Consider the following 25575-nt stretch of genomic DNA (forward strand, 5'->3'; position numbering starts at 1 on the left):
TGCATTTTTAGAAAGGGCAATGGGGGCACCCAGTCAAGACTTGCTCAAGGCACCACCTAAGCATGGTAACTACTCCTGTCAGGGAGCCCTAATGTCAGGGGACACCCAAAGGGGTGGAGAGGCCTCACTGTGGCAAACTCAACCAACCCTACTATTTTGCCTTCTCCTAGACTTGGCCAGTCTATATTCCAGTTCATGTAAACACAGAATATAGGGAAAGAACAGTTTTACCTTTCAAAAGCTACACCAGCAAATGGTCTTTGATTTCTTGTAAACATTCTTGGGCTTATCATTCCACATTAATTGTGACAGTAAAACAATAAAGATTGAGATTTAATTTTAACTCATGTTGGTCAGTCTAGGGCAGAAAGTGAAGATGATGAGCTGGAGAAATATTAATCCCAGCCGGTTATTTAACTTCAGCCTCATTTTGAGGAGAGCACTATCAAAGGCACCCACTCAGCACAATGAAACTCCTCAGTTATATTTTGGTTTATCGCCGGTGTCTCTTCATAGTTTTCACTCTACTGATTTTACTGCCCCTACCTATCATCCTCCACACCAAGGTAAGTGAACCTGGACAACAGGCTGCTGGGTTTCCTGATTTATTTAATTGTCCTTCCCTATTGGTCTAGGTTTTATTTCATTTTGGTATACTTGTAAGCAATTTTCTGTTTGCTTTGAAGTGCAGTCAGTCTACTAAGTCCAAAATGATAAACTTTTGCTTATAATTTTTAATCCCTTAGCAAAATGATTTGCATCAGCAGACATTCAGTGAGCACTTTCTGCCAGGCATGATGAATGTCACTCGCTGGTAAGAGGACAGGCCCTGGAGCCAGGCTCTCTGCTTTAAGTCCCAGATTGATCACTTGCAAGCTGCGTGACCTGAGCAAGTTACTTAACCTGTCAGTGCTTCTGTTTTCTCATACGTAATACTGGGAGAGTAATGGACTTGCTGTGGGAATTAATGAGTAAGCATTCATCAAGCACAAGTGGTGGCTGGTATACAGTAAGTGGGGTGATGTGGGTCCTCAAGTGCGTTGACTCCACAGCTGGTGCAATTCCTGCTATGATGCCTTTTCTCTGAGTAGAGAAAAGCAAGTATTAGTAAAGGTTATACTATTCTGGGTTAAAAGAAGATTGTTGTAATTATACTACCAACGGTCCTCCAGCCTCCCTCAGAAGTTGGCCACTAATCTGAGAATCTCTGCAGGAAATCCATGTGAGCTAATGAAAAGTACTTTTTGACTCCACCAAGGTCTCCTCTATCTGCAAAGCTGGCTAGGAGAATGGCCTCTGCTGCCCACAGCTGCACCTTGTCTGCTGCCAGGGGCAACCACCCAGTGGTAGCCTCCCAGGCTGGGCCTCCACTTGCACTGAGGCCTCCTAGTCCTCTGTGGAGGAAGGAAAGAACTCCTCACTCCTTTTGGTCAAACACTGTCCTGAGCCCCCAGATTCCTACAGAATTTCTAGGGCAAACAGCAAGCACAGTCATTGTTTCTGGTTGACTATTACTCCCCTCTCCTCCCTGCCCCTCCCACTGCTGCTGCTTCTGAGACTCCTGTAAGAGTCTCTGGCAACCGCTAGATGACAAATTTGAGTCTCAGACATAGTGCTCTAATCCAAACACCCGCCTCCAAGCCTCTTTGAAGACATGCCACTCCATCTAGCATGTATGATGGCTTTCTCTTTCCAGCTCCCCAATCCTGAAGTCCCCTACACCTAGCTGGATCCTACCATCAGCTCATCCTGGTTCATATTTGGACCCCTGCTCTAGCATAATGCCTCTGGGTTAGTCTCAGCATAGGTCCTTACTTTACAGCAGTGAAAATAAGAAATTAAACCAGTTGAGACATACTTAGGCCATGACTGCATATCATCTGTGCTGCTTCTTTGACATATAAACCCAGGACACTTTGATTATATTCCATAATTTTCAGAGAAAATGAATATAAACTTTTTGAAGGAGGAAACAGGTAAATAAATAAAAAACAATTATATCAGTGCATGATTCATTAACTGGAAAGTATAATCTTACTAAGAAATGCAGTCATTGATTTTTTTCAAGGTGCTGTGATAAGAGTACATTAGTCCTATGGGGAAAGCAGGGGCCTGGCATTTGATGAACTATGTTTCTCTTTCTTTTCCTCTAATCAACTCATTTGTTAAAACTCAAGCAATGTTGATGAGAGGGATTTTTTCTAGTACAATAACATGATTTCATTTCTTGGCTACTCTAAATACATAGTCAATCATTTAATCAACTGCCAATTAAATTCCAAGAATATTATTTTAACTGCTACTTACAATGAAAGTAGAATTTTTTTTCCCAGAGAATATGTGCCTTTGTAGGGTATAAAATTTAAGTAGAGTTTTACTTTGACATAGATGCAAGGTAATTTATTATAACTTTCTGGTTACCAAACTGGAGAACCCTATGCTTCTAAACACACAGAAACAGAACAAATAAAAATTCAAGCAAAATAAAAAGTCAATTTTGCTTTATGAAAACATAATAAATCTACATGATCTAGAGCCAACAAACAATGAATTATTGACTGATTTTGTTTTTCATTTTCCTACTGGTTATTGAGTTGTTTGTATAGACTGACCTTAACACTTATCTTAATTCCATCTCAAGTAAAAACGTGGCATCAATAATGAGAGACCCTCATTGGTTTTCAATGTAATGTTCAAAGGGGAAAAGAAGGGATTCACTCAGAAAAGCTTGCTTCTGTCCCAGGTATGCGGTCAGCTGCTTTACTTAAATTATCTTATTTAACTTCATTACGAACAATAAGACAATCATCTATGTTCTATCATTCTCACTTTATGTTTGAGGAAAATAATGCTCAAAGGCCACATGGATGTTGTGGAAACTGGATTTGATCTTGGGTTCTGTCACAACTTCTAATTGATGCTTTAATAGTGGTTTTCTTTGGTCTTTTCTGTATTTTGTATTTTTGAAGATTTACCTTCTGTTTTGAAAAGTTACATAAAGTGTGGCTTGATAATCATTTATCAACAACTCAGGCATTTCTCTTCATGATAATGCTTTAAACAGGTAAAACCACAGAAGAAGGAACATCGTAGCATTTCCTCAATTGTCATGCTACTCACTGTCTCTAAGGTAGAAAATTGCAGTGATTCTAATCATTGGGGATGGGCCTTGTTAACCAGAGGAGAGGTTCAGGCTCTAATAAAGAACAAAAGGCACGTGTTTCAGCAAAAGGATGCACTTAGGAGAGACAGATTGAGGGAGCTACTCAACTGTGCTCTGGAGAGAACAAAATGCAACTCTTTCATGCAAGTGAAGACTTATTGACTAGGTTAACAGGAATTGGCTAGTTTCAATACGCAAATAAGGGAGATGGAAATCACAAGGAAGAGGTAAAGTCCAGGTGTGTCCATACAGCAGTTCCACAATGTTTATGACTTAGCCTTGAGCTGAGTTTAGCAATAGGTTTAGCAACTTAATAGCAGTTCTGAGAACTGAGGCACAAGACATGCATTTGCCCCACTTCCTTAATAGCTTCCCGACTCTCTTTTAAAGTGACTCTCTTAGCAATGCTTATTCTATTTTATTTCTCCATTATCAGCCCACAAGAACTGAAGTAGTGATTGGTCTTCTTATATGTGTCATTTGGTGAATGTTCCAGACTCCAAGCTATACAAGCTGATGATGTCAGCTTGTCAGAATATGATACCCCTTCTCTTTCACATCAAATGCTCTCTGTGAGTCATGGCATTAGGTTGGCATCTTGATATCTTTAAGTTAGAACAGACCTTAGAACTGTGTTTCAGTTTTCATGGAACTGATACTTTATAGGAGAGTATGCCTCACCCCAGAATTCCATGGGCATAAGCTCAATTTTAATCTTTATGAGTTGCAATTGGCTACACTTATCAGGTTGGGTTCCTGTCAAGTTCATCCTGTTTACAGCTGGTCTACAAAATACTGTGCTACATTTTAATGTTTAGCAAGAATAGCATTTAGTAAGAATGGCTCAGACCTTGAGACCCTTGTCTTAATATTTCCAATCGACACCTGTCTGACTCTAGAGCCAGTGATTGCAACCACAACTGAATAGGTATATCTTTATATCTTCAACAGTGGTAATAAGTATACTCCTAATACATTGGTATAAATGTCACTTTACTAATGGAATCCTATTTTCTTATTGCTTAACACTGAATCATCAGTAATGCTGTCTTTTTTATTGTTACATAGACATCAAGGTAGCCTTAGTCCTTCCCCAATTAGTAGTTATTGATCAGTAAAACAAGCTTATAATGTAATTGCTATTTATGTAAATATTTGAGTGAAATTAATAATTGCACTGACTTTTTCTCATTTTGGAGAGGAAATTTCTTAAATATTCCTAGATAAAAACTTGCTTAAACAGGCCTAGGCTATGTCCATAGCTCCAATGATATTATTTTCTGTGAAACATTGTTCTTTTGTGACTATTTCTAACATATTGCTCATTTTTACTCTTCTCAGCACTCTGTGCTATTTCTTTACTTATTTTTCCAATTCTTGGCTTTTCTTTCTATAATGAAACAAAAAGATTTAAAAAGGCTGGGTCTGAGGAGCAGTAAGAGGAGAAAACTGAATAATATTTTTGTTTGTAGAGTGCATTTCTTCCTAGTATGTTTCCATCTATCTAGTTTATTCATTAATTAGGGCCCCTTTTTGAGATAAGGAGACAGGGAAACAGCCACCAACTATTGAGCAGCATTCTCCAGTTGACTAGTTGTAAAACCAAGACCAGATTTCAATTTTCTCTCAGGTACTTCTGTATTTCTCTAGAAAATATTTTACAGCAAGAGAGACTTAAAAAGAGAAGAGAATGGGAGAGTGAACACAGTAGGGCTTTAGTGCCTGCCAAAGACTCAAGGAAGAAGCCTTAGCATCACCCCTTAGCACTAAACCCAGACAACTCACATGACAAAATTATTTGCCAGAGGATGTGGGTTAGGGAGGGAGGAAATTCAACTTTAAGGGCTGGCTCTATTCAAGTGTTGTTTCCTTCACCATATATTCATTTTATACATCATGAATTTCAAAGTTAGAATAGAAATTCTAATAAATAAAATAAACGATACACAATGAGAGACTTATGGTGCTGAATCTAAATAAACTAAACAGATGGGAGCAACACAGTACTTGTAAAGAACTGTAAACTTTAAAGGGATAAAAGACCTACTTAGAAGTCTATCATAGAAAATGAAAATGAGTGGGAGAGAATTTAAAAAGACAAGTGAAAGAAGGGGGGGGGGGACAAATTCCAAGGAAGCATAAAGAACTTTTAAAGGGCCATATCAAATAATTAAATATTTTAACAGAAACAATTGATATCATTTTAAATGTTGCTTTAAAATATTTTAGGGATGTAAGATATGTGGGGAGGAGGGATACTATAAACTCTAAGAAACTGAATATTTTAGACAAAGAGAGCATCAAAATGATGAAGGGCAAGAAAAAATAGAAAGTAGAACTCATGTTAAGAGTACTGTGGTAGATGAACAAAACCAGAAAATCCAAATTTCATCTATTTTTATCTCATGAATATTTTATGAGAACTTCTTAAGCCCAAAGCGTTGTGCCAAGTGAACCGTGGGATCTAAGCAGAGGTGTAAATTAATGTTAATGCTTTCAAGTAGCTTGTAGAATTGCTGAAAAGTCAATATATACTATGGCAAACCTTAATCACGCTTAAGGTTGTGTATAAATATAAATCATTTGAACTAGAGATGTGTAATTAATAGGTGGGTAAACTTCTAACAGTTCCACTTGCCCATGAGAACCTGCTACCCTTCACCCTTTATCTCAGATAACCTGCTACCCTTCACCCCATCTTTTGGCCTGAAACCTGCATGTCATCTCAGATGTTCCTCAGCTCCCATCATGGTCTGTGTTGCTTTGCCTCTTATATCCACCCCCGCTCCAATCTGCTTCCCCAGCTCCGTTCCAGCTGGCACTGCTTTCTTGAGGCTGACTTCATCTCTTCCTTGCATAAACCATTTTCACACCCTTCCCTTAAAGTCTCCAGTCAGAATACTATTTTTAAAATGCCAACCTGGTCCCATTATACCCCTGGTCACACTTCTTCAGGGGCTCCCTTTTGCATACAGGGGGAAAATATTTAAATCAAACATGTATACACTTATGGATCTTTAAGATTTTACCATTTATTTGTCCTAACAACCCTTCCCAAAGCCCCAATACCTATCTCCTCCATTCACATTTCCACACTAGCAGTATTTCTCTTAACAAGATCTCACAAAATATTCATGAGATAAAAATAGATGAAATTTGGATTTTCTGATTTTGTTCATCTACCACAGTACTATTAGCATGAGTTCTACTTTCTATTTTTTCTTGCCCTCCATCATTTTGATTCTGTGCCTAAAATATTCACATTCTTAGAGTTTATAGTACCCCCCACCCCCATATCTTACATCCCTAAAACACCCACTATTAGTGCCTCTATCTTTGTACATGCTGCATCTCTTCCTGGGATGCCCTCTCCTTTTGCCCTGTTCTTGGGACAGGAGCTCAGGCTGGTGTACAAACTGAGTGTCATCTTCCATGTCCTTACTGCATCGTGGGAACATTGGCCTCCTTTAGAGTATATATTCCATTTTGCTTTTACCTTTGCTTCCCATCTAGACTGTACATACCCAAATAATGTGGGACATATTTAATTTGTTTCCTTCTGCGGCAAACATATGCCTGTTCCATGGTAGATAGTTGATAACTCTGCTGAAGAGATGAGTTGATGATCTTGAATGACAGAGGTTTTGGAAAATAAAACCAGATCTCATAGGAAGGACAGGGCTCAGGAGAAAGATCATAAAACGAAGGAACTTCAAACAGAGTGAAAAGAGTTACTAAGGGGCAGACACGAATGTTGTAACAGGAGGCTGTCTCTTCCACAAACTCTTCTTTTGCTTCTATAATACATTTTTATACTTAGTTTGGCAACGATACTAAATGTGAATGCTCCATAACAAGCATTAGAAACAGTCAATATTATCATCCCCATTTTACAGATGAGCAGAGACTCAAAGAGGTTAAGAAATTTGCCCAAAGTCACACAGTCTATAAAGGGAGCGGAAAGATACAAGCAAAGTCTGTCTGACTCCCATTGCTTCTTTAGTGGTGTTTATATCAGACCTTTAAAAGTCTGTGCATGGGTTGCTTTACTCCATTTTCCTGCATTTGCAATTACGAAAACACATATTGAGATGAGGCTCCCTCTGCCTAGATTGCAGAGGAACCAGGACTTACAGCTAACCACTAGTGAAGGGAAGAAATAAACTTTGGTTGTTTAAACTGCTGAGATTTAGGGAGTTTTGCATAGCATAACCTCAACTGTCTTGATTTTTCTAGCATGTTCTGAATAACTCCCCAAGTGATTCGCTCAAGCTACCCCTGGTCCATTTCCTCTTTTGAAAATTAATAGGACTCTTAAAACAGTTTTAAATGTTATCTGTGTGGATCAGTGGCCCCAAATTTCCCTGAAGTACTTGCTTAAAATCATAACCTCTGGATGTGAAGTCCAGGATGCTGCTCACTTAGCAGACTCCTAACATAGTTGAAGCAGTTAATCCATGCACTGCATTTTGATCAGACTCTAGTGCATAGTCAGATTGGAGAACTGAATGATCTCTATGGCTATTTCTGGGTCCACTGTGTGCCTGGGGGGTAGAGACAGCACATCTCCATTGTTAATTAGCTGTGGAGAGTAAATGAAAAGAAGGAGCTAAAAATTTCCCAGTAATTGGCATAATGCAGCCACCAATTGTCTTTTCCTGATCTCCATTTGAGCTAAAAATTAAAAAGAAATGCTAGGTAATTTTTCTTGACTTTGTAGTTTAGTTCCTTTTGAGTCTTCATCTTCCAAGATGAGGATATTTCAAGTCATTTCAAGCTTTGCCGTATACATGGCTTAGGTCTTGAGAAATCATTGCAGCATTAGTGGTAGGTTTATCGTGAACCATGCAAAGTCTTTACAGGCTCTGTCAAATAATAATAGTGATTTTCTTGTAGCACACAGATTTAGAATGCATGATTTTTCTCCTTTTTTAATTGCTTTGTGTTCTCTTTAGAAAATCAATTGCAGTGAGTGAGGCCTGTGATTGGTCCTACTTTTCTCAGGCTGTGCTAAGAGATCATATCCACATACGTACTAATTCATCAGGCAAATTAGTACCTAATATCAGTCAGTGTGTCATTAAAACTAGAAGGAAGGGTGAAGAAACCTCTTATATTTTAAAGCCTAATTTATATTTCAATTCCATCTGGAGCTATAATTTAAAATAGAACCAAAGTGATTTTTAAATATAATCAGCCAAGATAATTTGACAGCCAGAACTTGTTGGTGGGGAAGGGGCAGCCATTGTTCAGATTGCATAGTCATAGCTTCATTTGCCTTTTCCACCTATGCAACAAGGGCCCTGGCTTCCTGTAGTTGAGGTGGTTAAGAGTAGATATGCTGGAAAAATGTAGAGTCATTCACCCACTGGGGTGAGGTTTAAGATATCTGGTGCCGACAAGTAAGAGATAAAAACAGAAAAGAGGACAAGGCAAAGAAAAGAGCTTCCTATGCTAAAGGACTTTATTCCTAGCGACTAGGACTTTATTCCTAGTGACTATTTTATGTGGGGATCATGATATAGGAACAAAAACAATTGTAGAATGAACAGAGAGAAGTAATTTTCATTCATTAAATATTACTGAGCACTTACAACATGTCAGGAACTGTTTTAAGTCTGGGATTGGGACAATAAATGAAATGAGGTATGTTTTCAGGGAATTTATGTTTTAATTGAATCCCAACTTTACCACATACTAGCAATGTGATAATTGATTCTTAATTTACCCCGGAATTTTATTGGAGACTAAATAAGTCATGTGGAATAGCAAGTATTATATCTGGCATATAGTAGACATCATAAATGTTTTCTTCCTATCCTTTTACTTAATCATAAGTCAGAAAAAAATTTGTTTTACTTGGCAAATATCTTCACCTTTCAAATAAGCTTTTCTATCTGTAAAGGCTATGATCAGCAGTCTAGATGAAGGTTATATAATTAGGACCCCACACCCACACCCAAAATCCTTCCTCCACTCTAAATACAAAGCAAATCACTATTTCTGTAGATCAGAATGGGTCACAAAAGCAAACAAGTGGAGTGAAGTTGAGAAGCTGTGGTCTCAAGTGCTCCCACATCATTTTGGGGTCAGAGCCAGGTTCAACGTCTCAAGCTAAGGGCTGGAGAGAAGTTTTGCATTGTCCTGGCAGGAAAGGACCTCAAGGTACCAAGATAAGGTGGACTCTAGACTGGGAGCTAGGGACTGGCTGGAGGAAGTTGTAAAACTTGTAGATGAAGGACAATGAGAAAGAAAACACAAAGAAAAGACAGCTGCCACCCAGGATAAATTTGAAAATTAAATCTCAAATTACAATGGGACAATTGAGAAAGACTGACAAAGCCCGGCTGGGCATGGCTCAGTGGTTGAGCATCAACCTATGATCCAGGAGATCGTGGTTCGATTCCCAATCAGGGATATGCCCAGGTTGTGGGCTTGATCCCCAGTTGGGGGTGTGCAGGAAGCAGCTGATCAATGACTCTCTCATCATTGATGTTTCTATCTCTCTCTTTCCCTCTCCCTTCCTCTCTCAATAAAGATATATATATATATATTAGATAAAGAAAGACTGACAAGAAAATCAACGCAGAGGTGAAAACACTCCAAATGAAACAAAAATAATAGGGGAATCAGCAGGTGAGAAAAGGGGGGGGAAATCCACACAATAAATAACAAAGTATTTTTTTAAGTAGAGATATATTAATTAAGCACCAACAAAATGGATAATACAGAAGAAATGGATAAATTCCTAGAAATATACAACCAATCAAAATTAAATCATAATGAAATAGAAAACCTGAACAGATCAATAATGAGTAAGGAGCTTGAATCAGTAATCAAAAACCTCCCAAGAAAAAAATCCCCAGGACAGATGGCTTCACTGGTGGATTCTACCAAATATTTAAAGAAGAATTAATGCCAGTTCTTTTCAAACCCTTTCAAAATAATGAAGAGGAGGGAACATTTCTGAATTGATTTTGAGGCTAACATTACCCTGATATCAAAGCCAGACAAAGGACACTAAAATAAAAGAAAATTATAGGTCTGTATTCCTGATGAACATACATGTAAAATTCCTCAACAAAATATTAGTAAACTGAATCTATTAGAACAGTAAAAGGATCATACTATATGACCAAGTAGAATTTATCCCAAGAATGCAAAGATTATTTAATATACACAAATAAGTTAATGTGATTTATCACATTGACAGAATGAAAGATTTTTTTAAAAAACACGTTTTTCTCAATAGATGCAGGCAAAGCATTTGACAAAAATTCAATATCCTTCTATGATAAAAACTCAACAAGTTAGGTATAGAAGGAATGAACCGCAACATAATATATGATGCATATGACAAGCCCACAGCTAACATCTTACTTATTGGTGAAAAACTGAAAGCTTTTCCCTTATGATTAGGATTAAGACAAGAATGCCACTCTCACCACTTCTATTCAACACAGTACTGAAAGTACTAGCCAGAGCAATTAAGCAAGAAAATGAAATAAAAGGCATCGAATTGGAAAGGAAGAATAAAATTATCTCTGTGTGCAGATAACATGATCTTATATGCAGAAAACCCTAAATACCCCACAAAAAATGTTAAAACTAATAAACCAATTCAGTACAGTTGCAGGATTACAAAATCAACATAAGAAAATCAGTTGTGTTTCTATATACTAACAAGTGACTATCAGAAAAGAAAATTAAGAAAACAATCCCTTTTATAATAGAATAAAAAAATAAAATAAAATACCTAGGGATAAACTTAATGAAGGAATTTCACCTTCTGCACTGAAAACTATAAAACTGTAAAGCATTGATGAAAACAAGTAATGGAGACACAAAATAAAGGAAAGATATCCCAGGTTCATAAATTGGAAGACTTAATATAGGTAAAGTGTCTATACTAACCAAAGGCGTCTACAGATTCAGTGCTATCCCCATCAAAATGTCAATGTCATTTTTTTCCAATGGCATTTTTTACAGAAATAGATAAAACAATTCTAAAATTAATATGTAACTACAAAAGACCCTGAATGACCAAAGCAATGTGAGCAAAAAGAAGAAAGCTTGAGGCATCACATGTCCTGATTTCATCAGGGAAATACAAATCAAAGCCACAATGAAATAGCATCTTGCACCTATTAAGATGGCTTTTAATAAGAAAAGATTATCTTGGCTATGATGCAAATTAGAACCCTTGTATACTGTTCATGGGAATGTAAAATGATGCAGTCACTATGGAAAACAGTATGGAGGTTGATAAAAAAATTGAAAATAGAATTACCATATGATCCAGCAATCTCACTTGTGGGTGTATATAAAAAAAACTGAAATCAGTATCTTGAAGAAATATTTGTATTCCTATGTTTATTGTAGCACTATTAACAATATCTATAATAACAAGTTAAAGGAATACCAATAAGTGAATGGATAAAGAAAGTGTGATACATGTATATGTAAATATATATATATATATAAATAATATATATGTAATATATTTCAGCCTTAAAAAAAAAAGAAGCCCCTGCCAGGTGGCTCAGTTGGTTGGAGCATCATCCTGTACACCAAAAAGGTTGTGCGTTCGATTCTCAGTCAGGGCACATACCTAGGTTTCAGGTTTGATCCCTGGTCAGGGCTCATACAGGAGGCAACTGATCAATGTTTCCCTCTCCCCTCTTTCCCCCCTCTCTCTCCTTCCCTCTCTCTCTTCTCCTCTCCCTCCCTCTCTCTCACTTTCTCTTTCTTTCTCCCCCTTCCTCTCTCTCTAAAGCCAATAAACACACTCTGTAGTGAAGATTTTTTTAAAAAGGAAATCCTGCCATATGCAATAGCAGAGATAAGCCAGAGGACATTATACTAAGAGAAATAAGCCAGTCACAGGGGGACAAATACTGCATGATTCTACTTTTATGAGGTAGTCAAACTCTTAGAAGTGGAAAGTAGAATGATGGTTGCCAGGAGCTGGGTGAAGAGAGAGATAGAGAATTGTTCAATAAGTATAAGGTTGAGGTGATAGTTACACATGGGCATGTGTTTAAAACTCAGCAAATTGTATAAATGATGTGCAGCTTCTTGTATATCAATTATACCTCATTAGAGCTTTTTTTTTTTTTTTTTTTTTTTAAAGAAATATGAAACAAGGAAGGCGAATATAAGAGAGAGGCTAGTTGGGAGTTCCAGAAATGAAAAGTGCAGTATCTGAAGTTAAAAAAAATCAACAACAAATGAAATAAACTATAAATGTTAAACTAAGTACAGCTGAAGATATAATCAGTGAACTGGAAAAGAATATCAGGAATTCATCTACAAATCTGGCAGAAAAATAAAGAAATACATTTTAAGTAAAGAAAGATTAAGAGGATTAATTCAGAGTTCCCAACAGATATGCAAAAGGCATTCCTGAAAAAGAGGGGACTAGAAGGGAGATTGTATTTATAGTAATAATGATCGAATTCTTCAGAATTAAAAAGTTTATAAAATATAAATGTATATGAATATACATTTCTAAGTACAAAGCAATTTAATTAAATATTAGTCCATATTGAGATACATTGTAAATGAAGCTTCAGACCATCAAAGATAAAGAAAAAAATGTAAAGCTACTAAACAGAAAAGAAAATCTCTATAAAAGGATGATAATTAGATTAATTTCTCATTCTCAACAATAATGCAGATATCTGACAAAGATATACAAGACCTTGTGGAGAAAACTAGGAAATCTCATAGGAGGAAGTTAATGAATACCTAAATGAATGGAAAAGTTCATAGATGGGAATGTTTTAAGCCACATCTACACTATAAATTTTGTGTAATTTGAATAAAAATCTAAAGTTCAAAAACTCTAAAGAGTGAAAACCTAGAACTATTAAGAGAAGTTTGAGGAAAATGTAAGATTAGGGACTTGAGATACAGATGGTAAAATTTATTGAAAAGCTATAGTAATTAAAAGAGCTTAATGTTTCAAGAACTGATTTTTAAAAGGTGGTAGCAGGGGGAGGTGATTAAGGAACAAAATAAAAGCCCAAATACATATATGCCTGCATATGCTGAAATTTGGCACAGGAAATATGTAGCAATATGAATTAATGAGCAAAAAAATGGATCTTCCAATAAAAAAAAAAAAAGCCAGGGCATTTAGGCTATCCACTTGGGAGAGGGGGAAGTATCAGATTTCTATATAAATAAATTAAGGCCCTACACTGGAAAAGAAAATTTTAAACGCTAAAAAGAATACTACAATATATAATACCCAAATTTCTCATGCAAGATAGTAAAAACACAAGACATAACAGAAAGTAAACACTAAAGTTCAAATGCACTTCTTCCACTGAGAAATTTCTTTTTTTTTAATTTATTTTATTTTTTAAAAAGTATTTATTTATTTATTTTTATTGTTCAGAATATTACAGATGTCCCCCCCACTGAGAAATTTTGTTACTACTTAGAAAACTTTCTTTATCCACATGGAGCTAAATACAAAGTTGTTTATAGCCTTACAAGAGTAAAAAATTGGAAGCAAGAGCCCCAAACAACCATCAGTAGAAAAACAGACAAGTGAATTATAAAAACAAGTAGATATGCTGTTAGAAGGCTTCTAATACTTCAAAAACTTTTAATGTCAGGGACAGGAATTTTTCATCCATATTGATTATTGGTCTGCGTAGCTTCATCTCTTTGGTAGTATGAGAGAAGCTTCTTACAATAGGAAAAGTGGAGATAGTCCTACATGACCCAGAGAGGCACCGTGTACACATATACACATACAGAGCAGGAAACACTAGTTAAGTGACATTACACTTCATACATTTGTGTTCTGCACAACTGCCTCTGTCTGACTGGGTGTGGTTTGCTGAGATTCTAGATGTAACTTTTGAAAGTGTTTAGTGGGTATATACATTTTGAACAGAAAATTGTTAATTTTATTTTTGAGAGTTTTCTGGACTTACCTTCCCATCCCCCTTGTTTCATGTAGTATTGTGAGAAGGAATCATGATTTTAAAAATCTTTATGTAAGATCAGTCTTTTTTTTTTTTTAATATATCTTTATTGATTTCAGAAAGAGGAAAGGAGAGGGAGAGACAGAGATAGAAACATCAATGATGAGAGAGTCATTGGTCGGCTGCCTCTTGCTCTCCCCCGACTGGGGATCAAGCCTGCAACCGGGGCATGTGCCCTGACCGGGAATCAAACCTGATTGCCTGGATCTTAGGTTGACGCTCAACTGCTGAGCCACACCCGGCCGGGCTGTAATATCAGCCTTGGTCATAATTTTGAGTCTTCTTTCTGTATTTTCCTCTACAACAAACAAAAGTAGACATTATTTGTGTTACTGTCATTCAGTTCAAGAATTCATAATACTAAAATGCTTTGCTATTTTTAGATCAGAATTTGATTCAAATTTTTACTTGCTATGGTCGCAGATTTAATTTAAATAAGGCTATCAGATGTACTTGACTTTGAGCAGATTTGAGAGGGAAAACAGTTCACCCACAGTCCAATGTACTTGACAATTGGCCTTCTTTATTGTTTTACCCTTGTTTGCTTGTGGTAGCAGTAGTGGTGGTGGTGTATAGCGATGGTGTGGTGCATAGTGATATCGGTGTTGGTGTATAGTGGTGGTGTGGTGCTGTATAGTGATGGAGGTGGTGGTGTATTAGTGATGGAGGTGGTGGTGTCTAGTGATGGAGGTGGTGCTGTATAGTGATGGAGGTGGTGGTGTCTAGCGATGGAGGTGGTGGTGTCTAGTGATGGAGGTGGTGGTGTATAGTGATGGTGGTGATGTATAGTGATATCAGTGGTGGTGTATAGTAATGGTGTGGTGGTGTATAGTGATGAAGATGGTGGTGTATTAATGATATTATTGGTGGTGGTGTATAGTGATGGTGGTGGTGGTGTGGTCCCACTTTAGGAGCAGTGGACTGGCTAAGAAGGTAGAGAAAGAGAGGGAGAGAAAAAAATTAAAGAGAGCAACAGGAGACTAAGATGATATAGTTAGAGATCTTGGGACACTTAGAATTTCTAGTGACAAAATAAAGCAATTTTTTCCTGTGACTCAGAGCTGGATGTCTTGTGAGTTGCAGCACAGTTAGACAATGTCTGAGTTTTCCTCCTCATCAGAAGAAACTGTTCGCCAAAAATCACTCACTCCTATATTAAGTTTTTTGAATATATGTAAATAACAGAAAACTATAAAATGTTATCCTCTATTGTTCCTTTCTTAACAAGAATATTCACAGATCTTTGATTTTAAAATCTCAAATAAACCTACATATTTTAATATAAGATTCTTAAAAGAAAATATTTGACACTATGCCTGGATTAATGGTCTATTGTTGAATGCCTAAGGAGTGTTGACAGGAAAGAACACTTTCCTGCCCATGACTCCAAGACTGACCAAGAAAGATCACATAATAGAAAATGGGAATTGAAAGAAAGAGATATTTCTAGAATGGACCCATCAATAGAATGACTGTATAATTTATCAGCCAAAGAGGGATACTTTTGAGAATGAAAAGGGTTGCTAAACAGAAGGAACACCTGCACAACATGGGTAAATCAGCGCTATCCTGAGGAAACTGGGCCAGATGGCCATCTGCCCATCAGAGGGGGGTCATTCTACTATCCTCCTTTTCTAGACTTTGGGCTTCCTTAAATATGGAAAAATGGGACATTTCCCACAAATTCCTGGAAGGCAGCTATTAGGAGCAATGCAGATATGGTGCCTTAGTCAGGAACTCATATGCAAAATTATGAAATTTGTATAAGTGATTTGGGAAAGCTCCACAGACAAGATATAAATTTGAACCACACATTGAGGGATAGGCAAGTTTTCAAAATAGGTTATGAATCTAGGGATTCAGCTTGGGCAAAAGGATACTACCTGGAAGCAACTCTCTGTTTGAAACTTGAGCAGAGTTAAAGATGAAATAGAAGATATGGAAGAGGAAGTAAGCCATGCTTCTCAAAACTTAACCTATATAAGAATCACCTCAGGAGCTTGCTGGTTCTGATTCCATATGTTGGAGGGAGGGCCTGAGATTCTGCATTTCTCACAGCTTTCAGATCATGCTTGATGCTGCTCTCCATGGACCCCAGAGTGAGCTCACAGAGAAATTCAAAGAAAGTGTTGATTCTGGGATAGCGAAGCAAGATTTGCGAGGCAGGGCAAGTGGGCAGCGTTTTTCTTATCCAAGATTTTACTCAAATGCTGAGAAAAGCCAAGCAGTTAAGAGAATGCATGAAATGGAGTGGTGGTATTGTACAAAACTGAAAAGTACATGTCAGTCTCTAAAAGGTAAGCTTTTCTCAAGTCTGGAGAATTGTTGACATAGAAGAATCTGATCCCAATGTTACCAAATTTCTTAGTTTTTCAAGAGAAGCCAGAAATTCATATTTTGTTTTTAATATGAAATCTGCTGGTTTTTAAATCCTGACTCAAATTAAATACACACATACCATTGTGAGTCAAATAAATTGTATTTTCTTACTAGGCTTGGCAATTAGCTCACAACTACTTCATCTACTAAAGAGTCACATTAGGTCAAAGCATTCAGGAGTCCAAAATAGGGTCACAGGCAGTAGCAGCTGGCACTTAAGGACACCTGGGGACTTACTGATATGACTGCCTGGTTGAATATTATGGACTAGAATTCAGTAAAAGAGTGCATGATGAAACCAAGGATGGGAACACAAATATCAAGAAGATATGTAAAGAAGACTCTTTAAAAATAGAGAGTTGATGTCAGGAAGTAATGGGGTAAGTCTTGTTATAGTTAGACTGAAGGTGGCCTTGAATACCAGATGAGGATTTTGAATTGTTTTCAATCGACTACTGAAAATCACTGACTTGATTGTTTCAAATAAGGGTTGGGCCTGTTAAAATATGAAAGCATTAGCTCAACAGGCTAATAATTTAATACGGGAAGTTTTGCTTTTTATTCCATCCCCAAAGTTGCCCTATCTGAACAGAATATGACTGTCTAGATGAAGTAGATCCCTGTTGAAATGAAATTTCATCCCTCATGGCAGGGGTTATGTGTGATGAACAGAATTAGCTAGCACCGTTTCTTTTTCTTTCTTTCTTTCTTTCTTCCTTTCTTTCTTCCTTCCTTTCTTTCTTTCTTTCTTTCTTTCTTTTTTCTTTCTTTCTTTCTTTCTTTCTTTCTTTCTTTCTTTCTTTCTTTCTTTCTTTCTTTCTTTCTTTCTCTTTCTTTCTTTCTTTATTCTTTCTTTCTTTCTTTCTTTCTTTCTTTCTTTCTTTCTTTCTTTCTTTCTTTCTTTCTCTTTCTTTCTTTCTTTATTCTTTCTTTCTTTCTTTCTTTCTTTCTTTCTTTCTTTCTTTCTTTCTTTCTTTCTTTCTTTCTTTCTTTCTCTCTCTCTCTCTCTCTCTCTCTCTTTCTTTCTTTCTTTCTTTCTTTCTTCTTCCCTCTTTCCCTCCCCCATTCCTTTCTTTCTTTTTCATTTTTCTTGTTTTAGCAGTCCAATGGATTTGTGCTCCAGATAGTTGTCAGGGTGGCTAGCCCCTTAATCTGGCTTTATGCAAAGGAATCACAAAATCAAAGTGGATTCTGGAAGATGATTTGGTTTTGGAACAGCCTTGTCTGCAGTGGAAGAAGTGAGGTCAAGTCTGAGGGGCAGATTTGAGAGGTAAAATAATGGGGAGATAGAGGACAGAGAGACTGGTTGGTTGTGCCTAAAGAGCAAGATGGTAAAAGGGTCCATTTTGTCTTGAAATTTAGGTTCTTATTATCTTTCTATGATAGAAAACATAAAGTCATCAGGGGGAGCTTTGGGGTTATTCATGTGTGTTCTAAGAGAAAGTGCAGCCCTGGTCTTTCTCCTACATTGGCATTTTAAATTAAGCTGGTAGTCACAAATTCTCTCCAGAGCAAGTTAGGAAGATTCAGTCAAGGCCTAGCTTTGTTTTATTGTTTGTTCAAAATTATAGAGGCAGACTTTGAATAACACTGTCAACACCAAAACACCTTTATTATTTCTCCTTTAAGAAGATAACAAACCCAATAAAGATACAATATAGTCCTGGCCAGTGTGGCTCAGTTGGTTGGAACTTCATCCCTTATACCAAAAGGTGGCAGATTTGATTTCCAGTCAGGGTTCATATCCAGGTTGTGGGTTTGATCCCTGGTCAACTCACATGTGGGAGACAACCAATCAATGTCTCTCTCTCTCCTTCTTCTCTCTAAAAATCAATACATTTTTTTAAAATGATATAATCCTGGATTATTAAGGATGTCTTAGAAGCCCTCTAAAAGTACAGGGATGCTAGGTGAGTAAATACCAAACCCAGAGGACTCACCCTGAGGTAGGTGAGTTAGGGGGTAACAGAGCTAGAAATTGTATTGCTCTGGGAAAATCTTAAGTAAAAGATTTCATTAAACTCAGACAGTTTTTGTAAATTTTTCAAATTTAGCTCAGAATTTGCAGAGATTTAGTAGTGTGAGAGCAAAACAAGGCTATATATAATAGATGCTAATCTTTATTGATCACTTAGTATGTTCTGGATGATTTCATATGAAAATTATTTGTGTAAGCCAAATATAATGATGAATTTCAACCATTTCTTAACAATGCCCTAAAACATAAGTGTGTAGTTTTATAGTTAGCAAAACAACAGATTTATTAAGAGTCTCAATCCTGTTGAGTCTCCCTGTGTCTCACGAGGAGCTCAGCTATCTTTCTAAAAAGCAAGGCAGAACATTCTTCACCGCCAGGTTCATATCACTTGGAGCTAATTAAGTCTCATCTATGCCATGTAAGTTGGCTTTGTCCTTTCTCTGAAACAAAGTACAGCAAAAGTTTTCTCGTAGGTTGATTTCCCACTTTTAGCAGAAGGAAAGGAAGGCAGGTAGGTGTATATGGGTCCCAAGCAGCCAGGCACCAAGGAATGCAGTGAAAAGACATCTGTACCCTGCCCCAGGGGAAAGGCAGTAACCTGGCCATTCCTGCACTCCAGAACTGGGAGTGCATTTCTTCAGCCAAACAAAGGTGAGCACTAGCCTCCATATACACTGATATGAGCACAGAAACTTGACTATATGCTGCTATCTGTTTTGAAGGAAATGTGAAGGGAACTTAGTGAATGAGGAGTTTTTTAATGTTTTTGATTTTTCATGTGTATTAAATTTTTGCTCTTGGAACCCCTAAGAATGACAGTTTACTGCCCAACTCAAAGTGCAGGGGCCTCAGAGTTGTCTCTTTCTTTGTGACATGGTTCCATTCAGCAAGTGTGGTTGTGATGTGAACTATGATTTCCCAGCTTCACTATTTCACGTTGTGTTTTGCTCTTTCCAGGAAGCAAGATGTGCCTACATACTCTTTGTTATTGGCATATTTTGGCTCACAGAAGCTTTGCCTCTGTCTGTAACAGCTTTGCTGCCTGGTCTAATGTTCCCATTGTTTGGAATCATGCCCCCCAAGGAGGTAAGTTAAATTCACTTACAAATGTTTGCCATGATAACATTCCTTGTTTTGTGCTGATATTTTCATTGGCAAAGGTTACATTTAAAGGGAGCAATAATCCTGTTAATAACACCTCCACTTGCCAGGGCCAGATACCTCAGTTGGTTAGAGCATCATCCTGATATGACAAGGTTGTGGGTTCAATCTCCAGTCAGGGCACATACAAAAATCAACCAATGAATGCATGAATAAGTGGAACAACAAATCGATGATTTGTTGCTGTTGCTTTTTCTCTCTCTCTTTAAAATCAATAAATAAAAATTAAGAAAAAAATAGCTCTTCTATGTAAGTCCTTCAAACTTCCAGTTGCTTCTCTTCTCTAAAACTCTGTATGTGTGTCCACCTTCAGTTGGACAAAAACCAAACACAGGGTGCAGCTTCTTGAGTTATGCATGTCAGTAGAAGAACTGTGTGTCCAGTCTTCCCAGGCTGACATCTAAGCCTGGTGCATCACTCCCAAAAAAAGGGCCAAGTCTTTTACATCCTAAGTAAGCTTTTTGTATTTAGCAGAATTCAGTCTCACACTGTGTTAGATGTCGAGGCCTGCCGGCAGAGTTGAACAGTCCTGAGGAAGGGGTGAAGATGAAGGAAAGACAGACACAAAAAAGATGGGATCGGGAGGGCTGCAGCTCATGCCTGTTGCCAGCTGCCAGCCCCGAGTTTATTTTCCAAGCTCAATTTATACAGACACTGTTAATTTTTCTGACTAGCACCCCGCTCCGCATTCCTACCCCTTGAGTAGTTCCTTCAAGGCCGTTGAATGCTATCTCAGAGTAAACACCCTGCCTCTTGCAGGAGCTCTGACGTTGGTGCCTATCTTTGTTTCAGCTTCTAATGGGAACTTGTGGGGAGGATTGAGTCCTTGGCTTGGTATGTGGCTTGACTGTCCTTTAACCCTTCAGGCCGGGACCAATATCCTGATAAGCTTTTCTGGAACTTAAGGCCCTAAGCTAAATTAGTATTGCCTTGGTGTTTCAAAGTCTGAGTCAGGGAGCAGGAGAGCACATCGGCAGCTCACCCAGGCACTGTGCCTGGGCCACAGCAGCTCACCCACATCTCCCTGGGAGCAGGGGAGCACATCAGCAGCTCACCCAGGCAGCTCCTCTGTGCCTGGGGCCACAGCGGCTCCCCACAGTTAGGAAGCAATTTTTGTGTATAATGAAGAAAAAGCTTCCGTTTTCTTTTCCAGAAACCTGACATTTCCAAAGATAAAGCCTAATTAACTTCCATGTGTATTTCTATTTTGTTCTTGCTGAGAGGTATTTACTCATGCTAAGAGGTGCTTCTTACCTTTATGCAATTTAAAGGTATCCATCTGAAGAAAATGAATTCAGTTTCTTATTAAAACCATGAAATGCATTGAAACCAGAATATCTATCTCCACACAGTCTGCAGCCACCCAGCATACAACTGCCTAAACCACAGCCCAAACACTCTCAGGAAAAATGTCAAATTCAAGATGCCACTCTGTAATTTATCACCTTTGGATTTGTTTCTTCTTCCAAGGCCCAATATATTACTATAATGAGGTTCATCTGTCTTATAATGTAGGTGGAGATTTTTATTTTTTTTTTACTAACCGCTGATATAGTTTTTTCTTTCTCTCATTAGGAGAAGCTATTATTCCTTTCCTTATTTTCATGTTGCTCATCCCCATTTTGGAGTCCTTTTTTTTTTTTTTTTTTTTTTCACTTCTGATCCTTTCTGTTCCTCTTTTCTTACTGCATTTCCTACTCCCTCATGATCTTGACTCTTAACTTTCTAGGCACCATTGATTTGGAAGAGTATAGCCGGTGCTGAACTTTAGTTCCTCTCATCCCCAGGCTGAAGTTTTGCTGTCCCACAGAATCCAAGAGCTATAAACTTAAGAAGTTTCTCAAATGCTCCAACACTCTATAAGGCTCTCAATAAAAGAAATATAAAAAGGGCTGGTAAGTCCTCAAAAATAGGGTGTCAGATTAGTAACCCCTCTCTTGCTGGCTTGTGTGGTCCCACTGCCAGAGAAAATTAAGTTTAATAATCACATATTTGTCTCTTATGGTTTAATAATAATATGACTGATTAAATTAACATTTACAAGAGACTTAGATAGAAGCAAGATTAACTGGAATCTTGGGGGCATTTCTGTAGCAAGCGGGCTGGAGAGAGACAGGAGGAAAAGGGTACTTAGGAAGGCCAGGCTTTGTGGGAACTGCCAAAGAAATAACTCTGTCTCTTCAGTATGTGGAGGCCCAACGAGGGGCAGCAAAACTCTAGGCATGAATGACAGTTGCATTACTCAGGCTGCTGATAGCTGTCCAAGAGTCCTTTATACTCAAAGTGTCAGCCTCGGGCTAATTTAACAGTACAGAAGCTTAGACTTGGAAGGGAGTTGTCAATCATTCTATCCTGGGCAGGGATTCCCCTCCACAAGGTCTCTTACAGATGAGATCACTCAGAAAGTGCTTAAAGTCTTCCTCTGTGTGGGCTTAGAATACCTCACAAGGAAATCCATACCATTTGTGAATAATTTTAACAGTTAAGTGACTCAGCTTTATTGAGCCCAAGTCTGAAACTCAGTCACTTTGACTCTTTAAACTTTTCTCTTACAGCTAAGATTTCACCAATAAACCTCACCTTTCTTTCAAATAATAGTGCTGCTTGGATTTGAGAATAAATATAATCTCTTTAAGTTTTCCCACCTTCAGTTTTTATGGTTTTCAGACCTCAATTCCTTCCTCGACCCCACCACTCCCACCTCCATTGTCATCACCACAGTCTTCTTTTCTCTGGCTGAAACTACCTCTGGTTTGTTAATGACACTTAAGGATTAACTAGTTAATTTAAAAAATGTCTTTCACAGAGTAAGCACTCAATATATGTTAGTCAATGCTAATATTATTTGTACACTGACAAAAGTGAATAGATCACTCTAGAAACATTCTTTTTATTTTTCTTTGCCAAAATAAGATTTTCTTTTGAAAGTCATGTGAAAAACACTAAGATTCAATGGATGTAGATTCCAAATTCATATTCTGTCCAATCTCCACCATTTCTTTCTGTCATGCCAAAAAGTTGCTGTCTTTGGTAATTCTTATTTTTAACTTACTGAAGAAAAAAATATTTTCTGTTTGTTTGTTTTTGTTGTTGTTTGTTTGTTTTTTAAGCATAAAGCTTTAGTTCTAGGAAATAGTGTGTTTATTGGAGATGAGTATTTTTTAAAAAATCAGGTAGATCTAATATGTTCAACAACATGGGGGTTGGGGTGGGAGTGAGGGAGTCTCAGCCAGAGGTGAAGTGGAAAGGTTTTCCAGGAACCTTTGCAACCAGGAATCCACATGTGGAAATGGCACCCAGGAACTAGGTCCTATATGAACTTGTTCTGTCTTTGCATCGTAAACACTAGCTACTGGTCCTCCTGTTAAAGCTGGTGCAGCTTGCAGCTGCTCCTCACGATCTTTGGAAGGAGGCTGTGATCTCTGCAGTGTTAGTGTTGACAGCAATGCCATAAATTGGAAAGTGGTTTTCATTTTCTTCCAGGTCATTTAATTCTGTCACACATAATGTCACTAAGTGAATGTCATCTTCTTGTCTGTCAAATTCACTAAGAAGGTGATGAGTAAGTTTTTGTGACAACTGCCCGTGTCACCAAAGTCACCCAGGAGGTGCACTTCCAGCTTTCCACACTGAGCATGGTTGGAAAGGATTTTATGGAGCTCGTGACTGAGAGGAACTCAGCTTTGGTGTAGGTTCCATCACAATGTGTCAAGCAGGTAGCTCACTATCTGTGTGCCTAAGGACCACAATGTGACAAGTGGTGGCATCATTAGAACCCAGAATGGAGATAGAGCTATCCTTTGAGGAGGTCATTGCAAGCTCTCTTTGCTGAATATACAGCAGGCCCTGGGGTCCCACTTGTTGAACAGACTGACCTCTGAGAAGTCTGGCTCTTTTCTCCAGAAACAAGTGGGCTTGGACAAGATCCCCCATGGCCCCTCAACCAGCAACAGCACCGTGGAGGGGCATCCCTGACAGGCCCAGGAAGGCATCTCCCCATGCTGGCTGCCTGCCAACCCCCTCTAGAAACATTCTGATTGTTGCAAAGCTAAAGTGAGTTTATCATCTCCCTTCTGGTATTTCAGCCTAAATTCATCTTAAACTTTATGTGACTTTTTCACCTGTTAAGCTTAACTGGCACTTGAAACAAATCAAAGTTCTTACCACTTTTAGTGGAGAAAACTGTTCTTTAGTCTTGTGATCTTCTGTCCACACAGGGAAACTGACCTTTTCCTCAGAAAGACTTGATGAAGCTACAAGGAAAGGGCTAGAGATTTAGTCAGAAGACCTGAACCGAAAACCTGATAGTCACAATAATTACTTGTATGATCTTGATCATGTCCCTTAATAACTCTTATTTTCTCATCTGTAAATGGGAATGATAATGCCACACAATCCAAGGGCTGTAACAATCAAATCAAGTAATATATATGAAATGGTGAAAACTAAGTATCAAGTATTCTTATGCATTTTAATATTCACACTTAAAGTTTGCTTGATAGTGTTAAACTGTTGTTCCAGCCTATTGCAGCATTTGGGAATTTCACTTGTCATTGAAGAGAATAATATGTCTTTAATACCCTTATCCAAGTTCACAGCCCTACACATCTCTCTCTTTGGCCACCATAGCTTTAACCTTACTTTACCTATTTATCAAGCTTGTGCTAAAGACCTATACCTTACTGCTAGAGGTAGTCTCTGTGTCCTCAGTTCTTGTCTGGCTTGTAGGAAGGAATTCAAGCAAGAGACAGTATCAAATAGCAAAGCATGCAAGAAATTATTTGCAAGAAAGGGAAATATACTCAGATACAGTCCAAGCAGGCAGCTTAGCTGGCCAAAGCCGAACCAAGTGCCCCAATTGTTTGGGTGTTTGTAGTTTTATACCCCAGAGTTGGGTTGTGCAAAACAAAAACAAAAGCAAAAGCAAAAGAAACAACCTCCTCAGGTTTCAAGGTTGCCCCACCCAGATATTAAGCTATCTCTTAGACCACATCTTGGAGGAGGTTTTAAGTGTCCCTTTTGCTCACTCTTGAGATTGCTAACTCTTGGTTAATTTTTGTTTGTCACATCTCCCACATCTTCCCTTGATCTTAGGCATCTATCCCTGCTCATGTAGATCAAATAATTACCTACTCTAACATGACTTGCTTATTGTTGTATGAAGAATATCAACAAGTATTGAATTTCTCTCATCTGTTGAATAAAATTTGAAATGCCAGATATTTAGTGTGCCAATTAGATTTCCCCAAACAGGTTTATTATTATTATTAAAACACATTTATATATAAATTTAAATATATAAATGTAAAGATACACACATGTACAGTAAAATGTTGTATTAGATATTTACTCAGTCATTTAATAGATATTTATGTGCTAGGACTCTGCCAGGCACTTTGGAATGCATCAAGGAATCAAAACAGACAAAAAGTGCCTGTCTTCCTAGGAAAAAAGAGACAACAAACAATATGCCTAATGAATAGGTAAATTACTCAGTGAGTTAGAACGTAATTGATGCTATGAAAAAAATGCAACAGAAGAATGAGGATCAGGAGAGGGTTTCAGTTTTAATAAAAATAGAATTATCAGAGTAGACTTAAAAAAGGTGTCTGTACCTGAATGAAGGTTTACAGGAGATGAGGGAGTTAGCCATTTGAATATATGGGGAACACCATTGCTGAAGGGGAAATACCCAGTGCAAAGACCTTAAGGCAGGTATATGTCTGCTGGGTGACTGGAGCAGAGTGAATGAAGGAAAGAATGGCAGAATATGATGTCAGGGAGAAAATGTGAAGCAGAACTAGACCATGTAGAGCCAAAGTAGGCCATGATAAGGTTTTAACTCTGAATGAAGTTAGACCCTCTAAAGAGCTTTGAGTTGAAGGGTTATA

General features: G+C 37.8%; 1 protein-coding gene and 1 pseudogene across 1 annotated transcript in view; one reads left to right on the forward strand and one right to left on the reverse strand.

The window, feature by feature from the left end:
* The first annotated feature begins 467 nt into the window (after nt 1-467).
* The window catches only part of SLC13A1 (solute carrier family 13 member 1), a 101314-nt gene continuing 76206 nt past the window's right edge, over nt 468-25575 (forward strand). Inside the window, exons 1-2 of the mRNA XM_016213324.2 lie at nt 468-566; nt 19481-19609. Of these exons, the coding sequence (XP_016068810.2) occupies nt 468-566; nt 19481-19609 (228 nt within the window). The remainder of the gene's footprint in view (nt 567-19480; nt 19610-25575) is intronic.
* Nucleotides 21901-23617, reverse strand: LOC107537303 (protein N-terminal asparagine amidohydrolase pseudogene; annotated as a pseudogene).

This window comes from Miniopterus natalensis, chromosome 10, assembly GCF_054644295.1.
Source record: "Miniopterus natalensis isolate mMinNat1 chromosome 10, mMinNat1.hap1, whole genome shotgun sequence".
In the NCBI taxonomy this organism is placed as follows: domain Eukaryota; kingdom Metazoa; phylum Chordata; class Mammalia; order Chiroptera; family Miniopteridae; genus Miniopterus; species Miniopterus natalensis.